This window comes from Acomys russatus, chromosome 4 (genome assembly GCF_903995435.1).
Source record: "Acomys russatus chromosome 4, mAcoRus1.1, whole genome shotgun sequence".
Taxonomy (NCBI): Eukaryota; Metazoa; Chordata; class Mammalia; order Rodentia; family Muridae; genus Acomys; species Acomys russatus.
In genome coordinates, this window is record NC_067140.1 from 64,658,530 (window position 1) to 64,668,803 (window position 10,274).

Below are 10,274 nucleotides of genomic sequence, written 5' to 3' on the forward strand. Positions count from 1 at the left end.
GTAACTAAGAACATTCCTGCAACAGATTAGGCAATGAAAACTAGGAAAGCAATGGAGATCTGTGCAGAGTGGTAGAGAGAGGACATGGTAGAGCTGAGAACTGAATCCTGTCATCACTACGCAACTGCCAGTGTCACTAAGGCGAGCACAGGGCAACAGAGTGCTGAGTGAAAGGTCACGGGTGAGCTCAAACTGGCACGAGAATGTTGTAGCACTCACACCGTGAACGTGGATAGCGTCACCACTCTGAACATTTAGGCTAAGGAGCTTACTTCAAGTTTACTAAGAAATTATGCAGAGTAAAACGAATACCTAGGTAGACCTGGAGGCGTCTCATGCGAGGAACTGCTTCGTTCAAACAGCAAGCCATATTTAGTGGCCCAAACGTTCGCCACCTATCAATGAAAGGGTAGGGAGAGCAGAAGTAAGATAACTGTTGTTTAGGAAAAGGTTTCGGGGAGTAGGACAGAACATTCCATTCTCTTTGAATTTACTGAGAGCTTTCAAAGCTGTCCCGGACTCACTATGTAGACCAGGCTGGCCTCGAACTCACAGTGACCTACCTGCCCCTGCCTCCCAGAGTCCTGGGATTACAGGCATGCACCACCATGCCCGGCTCAAAATCTATGACTTAACAAGTAACTCTAAGACGAAAATCAAGCCCACAAAAGAGGGACTCAGTGTGAAATTGCTGTGAAGTTAAAAGATGATGCAGTGCAAAATAAGAGGCCAATATTATTCACATATCTAATATAATAGAGCCAAAACAATTTCTAAAATATCATTAAGCTGATAAGCATCTCCTACTTCATAATTTACTTCACTAAAAAACAATTATTGTGGAAAGGACAGACAAATGGTGAACTGAAACTACTGAGTCTCAGTTACGTCAAAACTAACACCCTTCGTGCATAAGAGAGCTACACGAAATCTGTTACACATCCTCACTGACAAAACACGTGCCGAGCACTTACAGCATTAAGCTCACCTGAAACGGTAAGGAAGCTATGTAATCCTTCCCATCCACGCTGTGCATGTTCATGCACGAGCTCTGTAATATGCAGATGCACTTCTCTACCTCGTGGCTCTCTGGAAGGAAAGGGGACAGGATTTGTGGGTTGTTTGTTTTCCTGCTGAACAGCTCAATCCAAACAGCAAACGTTCACCGATGCATTATGCACCGTGTGACTAAGGGCTGCTTATAAACGTATCACAGTGGGGTAAACGCTCAGAACCATGGAAAATAAAATGTCATAAAGAAACTTACTGTGGACCTTTTCAGACTTATCCTGTGATGTAATGAAGTCACACCACAATGCCTAAAATCAAAATAAATGCTTGTCTAAGAAAATTACATCTAAAAAAAAAAAAATCAACTGTCAGTTAACGACATCATTAACAATACATTTCCTCAGCTCATTACAGATTTACACACACACAGACACAGAGTCATACATACATACATACCATGGAAACAAACAAGAGTAACGAAAAGTAAGTTTAGAACACAATCCTACATATTCTAAGGAGATAAATTTGCAATTACATCTTTTATTTTTATTTTATTTATTTATTTTTGATTTTTCAAGACAGGGTTTCTCTATATAACAGCTCTGGCTGTCCTGGACTTACTTTGTAGACCATGCTGTGCAATTAAATCTTAAGAGAACGAAAAATAAAATAATCAAAAGGCTCAGTTGACCCAAGTCTTGCAGTTAAAGCTCAAGCATAAACTGAGACTGTACAAACTCTGCATCTCACAAAAGCAAGGGCTGTGTGAGAGCTTAAACAGGACTCAGTAACTGATCTCAGGCTCTATGCTCATATTTTAAAAATGCTTAGAAAATATCTTCCCCTATTCATGCCACAATCCTAATTTTAATTTAGAAAATAAAGATGTTCTCCTTTGTTCACTTTCGAGACAGGGTTTTTGTGGAGCACGGCTTAGTTTGGAACATGCTATGTCGACCAGGCTGGCCTCGAACCGAGAGATCTTCCTGCCTCTGCCTCCTAGGTACTGAGTTAAAGGTGTGCTCCACTATGCCCAGCTGAAGACATTCTCTTAAAAAAAAAAAAAAATCACAAAACTAGCTGGGCATGGTGGCACATGCCTTTAATCCTAGCACTCAGGAGGCTGAGGTAGGTGGATCGCTGTGAGTTCGAGGCCAGCCTGGTCTATAAAGCGAGTCCAGGACAGCCAGGGCTACAGAGAGACCCTGTCTTGAAAAAAACAAACAAAAACAAAAAACACAAGAAATCGCAAAACTATTAGCTTTCAGGGAAAAAAGAAAATCTAATGTCACCTAACTCTTCATTTTTCCAGCTCCCCGATCCCCGCCCAGCTGTGTGTGCGGGGCTGGTTGGAGGAGTCTTTTCACCTCGTGTTCTTAGACCCTTGGAGCTCATTTAACCAAGCTCAAAAGCACTGCGTTTGCCCTGGCATTTGTACCACATGCACGTAAGGCTGAGGCAAGAGGATTCCTTATTTGAGGACAACCTGAGTACTACATAGTAAAACCCTGTTCCAGAAAACAGGAATTTGATGATGTCATTTTAGTGTCTGCCATCCGTGACACTTTTCCTTTTTCTTCCTCCCTAATTCACTTTTTAAAAGAGACCACAATGTAAACATTCCCAAATTCTGGATTCATCTAGTTACTAATTTCCCTATTTTTTTTTTCTTTTAAACTCTTTACTATGGAAATTTTCAAATACATATACAAAGGAAACACAATGCATCCCATCTACAAGCTTCCATAATTACCAGCCTTCAGTCATTCTTTTCTTTTCTTTTGTTTTGTTTTGTAGACAGGGTTTCTCTGTGTTGCCCTGGAACTTACTCTGTAGACCAGGCAGGCCTCGAATGTACAGAGATCCGCCTGCCTCTGCCTCCCGAGTGCTGGGATTTCAGGTGTGCACCACACCAGGCCTCTGCTCCTTATTGTTATTACATTTATTATTTATGTTGTGTGTGCCATAGCACACCTATGGAGGTCAGAGAACAAAGTGCAGGAGTCAGTTCTCCCTTTGCAACATGTGGGTCCTGCGGCTGCAGCTCAGGGTGTCGGACTTAGGAGCCAGTGCCTTTACCAGCCACACCACCACCAAGTGACCTTCGCCCACTCCTCATCCCATGCTGCTTTGTGATCTGGACCCTGGGTCTTAAGCTTACTACAAACTGAGAGCTAGATCTACATATTCACATTAAATAGTTCTCAAAAGAAAATTTAGCGGATATCCCATTTTCCCCCCTATATTACAGCTAGCTGGAGGTTCATAAAATCCTTCACTCTACTGTAAGTTACATGAAACTCAACCACTTGGACGGGCTAGAGACAAATTCCAAGCAAGATTCACTTGTCTCTTTACATTTAGGAAGCAATGCCTGACTGCCAAGTATTATCCTGCTTCGCAGTGGTGTTAATTAGCCGTTACAGCCATGCCTGAACTGATCAGCATACTGGAAGTTACAAAATGATTTCTGCTTCTACCATTCTTTAACACTTACAGGTTGTATTCATCAGAAGGTTAAGAGTGTCCCTCATCAGACAGGAATAATTGCCGAGCTTCCCGTGACTCCTTCTATCAATATTCAGAAACTGGTTCCAATAACTACTACAATAGTAGATTAGGCTGAATTTCCTTCCACTATAAACTCAGTCATCTTTATGTATTCACTAGCTGGAAATGAATTATACTAATCATGTATTTTAAAGCATTTTTTGTGATCTTAATATCACATAATTGTTTGTTGTCGAAGCTGGAGAGATGACTCAGTGGTTAAGAGCACAGTCTGCTCTTCCAGAGGCCTTGAGTTCAATTCCCAGCAACTACATGGTGGCTCACAATCATCTGTAATGTGATCTGATGCCCTCTTCTGGCATGCTGGTGTACATGCAGGTAGAAACTCATATACATAAAAATAAATAATTTTTTTGTTGACAACAACAAACTGCAAGTCCTACATCTAGTGTTAAACACTATGATTTGAAGTGCAGTGTGTGTGTGTGTGTGTGTGTGTGTGTGTGTGTGTGTGTGTAAAAAAGTGCCTGTCTAGCATATAAAGGGGCCTAAAATCAATCCCCAGTACTACAAAAATAACAGAAATAAAAATAAAAGATTCTGCTGGGTATGGTGGCAAATGCCTTTAATCCCAGCACTCAAGAGGCATTGGCAATGGGACCTCTGTGAGTTCAAGGCCAGTGTAGACTACACAGTAGGGTCCAGAACAGCCAGGGCCATGTAGAGACCAGTCTCAACCAAACAAAACAAATAAGTAAATAAATAAAGATTGCATCACTGGCAACGAAGAGTGTAAAGACTGTGATAGGCCAGACATGGTGATACGTGCCTGTCATCCCAGCACTCAGGAGGCTGGGGCAGGGGGATTTCAAGGGCTAGGCCAGCCTGGGCTACAGAGACCCTGTCACGATGGATAAAACCAAATCTTGCTTTCCTGTCAGTATCCTCACTACGTGGCATGATGTACATTTCTTAATGATTTTAAAACACAAGCTCCTTTCCCAAACAGCTATATGGAACAGTTGACCGACTGTGCAAACTCGAGGAACTCACCTGCTGGACAGTGCTGTCCACTGTGAAGGCTTTGTACACGGCCAGCGCCTGGCTCTTACTCCCTTTGCTCCAGATAACCATGTTCCCAGCCACGTAGAGCTCTTCGTCGTAGTCGGCTGCATCTCCGATCTCGCTCACTCCTTTTCTTAACTGCCAGCTTTCCTTAAAAATTAACACACACACCAGGCTCAAGCACTTCTTCTCTTCCAACAATCTGGAACACAATTTGCCTGTGAATTAAGACTCAACCCAAGACTAACTCCTAAAAGGATTGTTATGCATGGATGAGCGGAGTGAGTGAGTTAGCAAAGTGGGTGCACTGTATCAGGGGATTCCTGAGATAACTTAAGAGAGGTGGGAGAGATAGCTAAGTCGTTCCGAGCACTGGCTGCTCTACCAGAGGACTCAGGTTTGAGTCTCAGCACCCACACGACAGCTCACAAGTATCTTTAATGCCAGTAACACCAGTTCCGAGAGATCTGATGCCCTCTTCTGGCCTCTGTGGGCACTGCACACATATGGTGCACAGACATACAAGCAGGCAAAAGACACATCGGATTTGGTTTTTGTTTTTTTAACCGACTCAAAAATTCTCTATAGTGTTTTTATTTTATACTTCTACTTCCCCAGTATTACTCTGCCAAAAACATGGACTAACAAAAAGTGTATCTTACCTGTAGATCATAAAATAAAATCCATGCTTGAAGGGAAACTAAGAGTATGTATTAAATGTATGCAGAAGGTAGAAAAGAGACAGTGAGGTACACATGGGACTCGGTGGGGGACTTGAAGCAGTGCGGACTAACCTGCTTCATGGCTGCAAAGGCACTCACGTCCTTTTCCCTTGTCCCACCCACAAGATGAATGGAAAACAGAACGCTTCTGATTTCCAACTGTAATCATCCCGAGAGATTCGATTTCAAAGGCATATGAAGATTAAGCAAGGCAGGAGAGGAGCAGTACAGCTCAGTGACAGAGCATTTGCCTATGAAGACCATGACCTCGGTTTGGCTCCCAGCATTACCCACCCCCAACAAAAAAAAAAATAGAGGGGCTGGGACGGGAGACGGGACAGGGATGGCACACAGGAACTGTTCTCTTCTGGTGGTGCTGTTTTCTGCAGGGCGCTGTGGCACACACATCTAATTCCAGTACTCAGAAGACTGAGACAGAAAGGTCAAATGTTAGAGGTCAGCCTGGGCTCCTTGGAAAGGCCCCATCTCATAAAAACTCTAACAATCTCATATGACATCAACCCTCTTCTAGAAACATGTGTTGCAGGTACCATTTCTAATCTCTCTCACTTGATTACCCACATATGAAGTAAAGATAAAGGTTAAAATGAGCCACGATCAAAGTACTCAACTCTCACTATAAGCTATATAACACGCCTCAGTAGGCAGCACTGTATTTCAGCGCTGACTGAAATGACCAAACATTAGCTTTTAACCAAGTGCCAACATCGACTCATTTCTCACATATGCATCCAGGTCGCTTTGCATTACAAGTTCACTATTCGTTCTCTGTTTCAAAAAGATGAAGAAAAACTTAATAAACCTTCTGTTTCTCGTGGATTGTAACCTCCTGAAGAGATCCCACCAAGCCAGCGGCACCATCAGAAGACCATAGCTCAGAGGCTGGCTGCAGCTGACGAAGCTGAAGGTTCAAAGCATTAGGGTGGTGCTTGCAGTGGTCGCGACCGAAAGGAACGAATTCCTGCAAATCCCCGGCTGCAATCATCGTTGCCCTCTCTTCAAAGAAGTTCGACATGGGTTCCAAATATCACCATTATTTCTGTGTGAAGCCAAACACATTGTCAGCCTCCTACCCAAAGCCAGTTTGTTACTACCTCGAGGACCCGGATAGCTATGGTGGAAACATGCCATGCCAGCCCACCTCACAAGCATTTCTACACACAGTACGAAAGGATGGCTAACATTCTACCATTCTCGTGGCATAGTATGTGCGGATTCTGTCTCTGAGAAAACTTCTGCAATAGCATTTAATATCAGCACTATTACCAACTGATAAGTGAACTAGCACTCAACATTAACAAGGTCTAATTAAATTTGACTTGAAGCTCTCTCATCTGAAGTCTTGACTTTTTTTTTTTTTTGCAATCATCTCAAAGCCTCTAATTCTATGAAGCATTCCATAGCTACAAAGCCATCCCTGAGACGATTATGTCCAAAAACAGGTGCAATTTTCACTTCCTAGAAATAAATCAATATTGAGAACTGGTCAACTTGAAACAGAACCACAAATGCCTTATGAAAAGTAGGAGAAAGATTCCAAAATGTGTCTGGCCTTTTCAAATTCTAATCAACAAAGCAGCCGACATTAAGGAACTTGCAATCATGTAATGTCATTCTCTTATAGCTTAAAACAGCCTACGGGATTATCAAACATTGCATTTTCATAGTTTGATAAATCTTTTAGCCCAAATGGATCATACGTAACACTTTCACAGTTATCCCAAAGTTATTAAGCGTGTTATTCGTCACAGGCCACAAAAAAGTCCTGAGTTGACATGCAATAAATAAAACTGTCATTACTGGTTACTAGGAACATAGGCAAGCAACAGGACCCAGAGTTGTGTCTCTACAAAAATAGGCTTTCCGTGTTTTTGAGCAAACAACGCTCAGAGGCAGCAGCCCCCGCATCTGGCTCAAGGCGCATCCGGCGGCGCACCCCAGAAAGCTCACTAGGGTCCCCCTCACCCCGCCTTGAGCTCAATGCCCGCCCCGGGGCACTCAGCACTCGGTCACCCGGTGCAACAAAACCTCGACACCAAGTCGCAATGATGCGCTACTCGGCCTGGCCCGCACCTGAGTGACTCGGGACGCGTCAGGCGCTTGCAAGCCCCGGCTGCTCCCAGCAGGCTCAGGGGCCTCGGAGGCCCGAGAGCAGCGGCAGGACGGTCACGATGGCTCGTCAGCCGCCACAGCTTCTCATTCCCTTTCCCGCCCTGATGCTGCAGAAAGAATGAGCCGCAGCGGGGTACCAAAGACGAGTAGGCATGCGAAGAACTCAAATGGAAGGACCCATCTTGGATTTCCCGTCCTGCTTCGCGCCTGGGCAGGGCAACTTCGGGACGCGCGGCAGCGGAGAGGACCTAGCGCCTGCGCAGTTGAAAAGAGTGTCCGCACAAACGCCTTCAAGAAAGCGGTCAATGACGTCACCTCCTTTCCAAACCAAGTCTCTGAGATCCTGAACTATCTTCTCAATAGAATTAAGTTAGGTAATTCTATTTAGCTGGTTGCATTTCCGCCTCAACTCCAATAAAGAAGTGCCCCTCCCTACTGAGGAATGGGAGCGTAAGGGAGGCTGTTCATTTTATCAGGAATGCTAGGAAAGCACTCTATCATGAATGCCTTTAATTCCAGCACTCAGGAAACAGAGGGAGGCAGATCTCTGTGAGTTCAAGGCCAGCCTGGTCTACAAAGCGAGTCTAGGATAGCCAAGACCATACAGAAAAACCCTGTCTCGAAAAACAAAACAAAAACAAAACAAAAAAGAAAAGAAAGAAAGGTGGAGTCTTTCCTTGCCTAAAGTCCACTTCTTTGCCCAAAACGCAGTTAGCTGGAATTTGATATCTTCACTATAATTATCTACTGTGACACATACTTTGATAATTTAGTCCATTGTCATCCTTTTACAAGGAGTGTCATCCTTCAGAGCTTGAGGCTACACTCCCCACAGGAAGGAGCTACTGTTAGAACTTGGTAAGTGGAATTCCAGTTTAGCTGAAATTCACTCGCCTGGGTATTCCAAAACAGTCAAATTAGCAATCATATTCCACACGCTCTGCTCCGATCTTGGATCCCTTCCTGTAAAACCCCAGCACCCCCACAAAGTTCTTTCTAGCTCCAACAGGACTTTCTGGAAGAACCAACAGAAGAAAGTTGCCTCCCGGAGTCTCATTGTTCCTTTTCTCCATCCTGTCGCCCTCTTGCCCCACCTCAGTCTACTCACCCCTACCAGCAGACACTTGGAGTAGAAGGGTGCCTGCTCTCCACGACGCTCCGAGGATGCTCTGACGTTCTGTTAAGCAGGCCGTTTTCATACTCCCTGAGGATGTGCTATCTTCTACCACTGCCAGACCTGGATGAAAAATCCTCCTAAAGGATACGGGAATTGGCTTCTGAAGAGACCATACTTTGAAACCCAAGACAGTAGGGAACAAACTGCTCAACAAATGAAAACGTATGGTTGAGGAGAAGGTTTTTACTGTAGGTGTGAGGGAGAGAACAGCCAGAGGCATCTGGAAGGATCTTGACTAAGCATGGGCAGCAGAATAGACCAGGCCATGAGAGGAATGCGGGAGGGGAGGGTACACAAGGGGAAGAGAAGAGAGGAAGGCAAGCAAACCAGGAGAGGTCCAAGAAAAGAGACGAGGGGAGCAAGAGAGAAGCCAAGGAGCAGGAGATTGTGTGGCCAAATTGCCCGGGTAATATAGGAAAAAAAAAAAGTGGGGTAGGGAAGCTAAACTCGGGAGCTGGAAAGGTTTAGGGTAGGGATGGGAGCAAGAAATGTTGAGATGAGCCAGGACTCTGTAACAGGTACTTATGATGCTGGGAGAGCCTGATGGCCAGCGCTCACTTTGATACGTGAATGCTTTTTTTTGTTTTGTCTTGTTTTTTTGTTCGTTTGTTTGTTTTTGCAGGGGAGGGAGGGAGAACCTAACAGTCAATAAGAGCAAAACAGGAAAGAGACAGATGTATAAGTTATTGCTTTTCTCCTTTGCGTGGACTATTCTAGGGTATTATTATTATTATTATTATTATTATTATTATTATTATTATTATTATTATTATTATTATTACTATTACTATTACCTGTACAAACCTGTCATGAAATATAGAGTGTGACTGAGTGGACCCTTCCATCAGTCTGCCCAGTTTGTGGCATTTGGTTATAAGGCGGCAGCTGGTGCAATATGTGTTGTGTCACCCTTCCCTACCCTCGTCCTCTTTCCTTCGCCCTCTCTCCAGGGCTAAACACCAGTACTCTTCATCCCTCGGTAGCCCTGAGGGACGCAGAACACACTGCTGGCTGTCCACAATGGGAATTAGGGAGCCACTTAAAAAAGATATCTCAACTGTCATTTAATGAGCATTTGTTTCTCTGAACAAATCTCCTCGGGTGCTTCTTCGTGTTTTCAGCCCATGGGACACCAAGGCTTACCCTGATGGCTCCTCTCTAGTAGATCTACCCTAGTTAGCTCTTCGCAAGTGGCTCTGGCTTGTGTCAAGCTAACATAAAACTAGCCAACACATAGGCAGGCAGAGGTGGCTCATGCCTTTAATCCCAGCGCTCGGGAAGCCGAGGCAGGCAGATCTCTGTGAGTTCAAGGTGAGCCTGGTTTACAGAGTAAGCTCCTGGACAGCCAAGACTACACAGAGAAACCCTGTTTCAAAAATCATACAAACAAAATCTAACCAACACAACATACTAAGACCCTCGATGCTCCAGGCACCAGATCAATGCTGCGTTTCCTACAGAGCTGCAGCCAGACCCCCACCTGCCCTCTGTCACACTCCAGTGTCATTAACAGCGCTGCGAGGGCCCATGCTGTGACAAACTCCCTTGAAAAGCATATCTTTCTGTTTCTGCCACTACTCAAGGAGTTCAAAGGACAAAGCCCCGAGTGTACCATGGCCCTCCCAACCAGTCCGCTGGTACTTGAGCAAATGCTT

At 44.4% G+C, this 10,274-nt stretch overlaps 1 protein-coding gene across 1 annotated transcript in view; it reads right to left on the reverse strand.

Annotated features, from left to right (window-relative positions):
* Anapc1 (anaphase promoting complex subunit 1) overlaps nucleotides 1-7,679 on the reverse strand; it is a 77,757-nt gene extending 70,078 nt beyond the window's left edge. The window contains exons 1-6 of the mRNA XM_051144593.1: nucleotides 7,404-7,679; nucleotides 6,133-6,369; nucleotides 4,576-4,737; nucleotides 1,268-1,319; nucleotides 989-1,089; nucleotides 313-395 (exon numbers count right to left, since the gene is read on the reverse strand). Of these exons, the coding sequence (XP_051000550.1) occupies nucleotides 313-395; nucleotides 989-1,089; nucleotides 1,268-1,319; nucleotides 4,576-4,737; nucleotides 6,133-6,345 (611 nt within the window). The 5' untranslated portion in view covers nucleotides 6,346-6,369; nucleotides 7,404-7,679. The remainder of the gene's footprint in view (nucleotides 1-312; nucleotides 396-988; nucleotides 1,090-1,267; nucleotides 1,320-4,575; nucleotides 4,738-6,132; nucleotides 6,370-7,403) is intronic.
* Nucleotides 7,680-10,274: the final 2,595 nt, after the last annotated feature.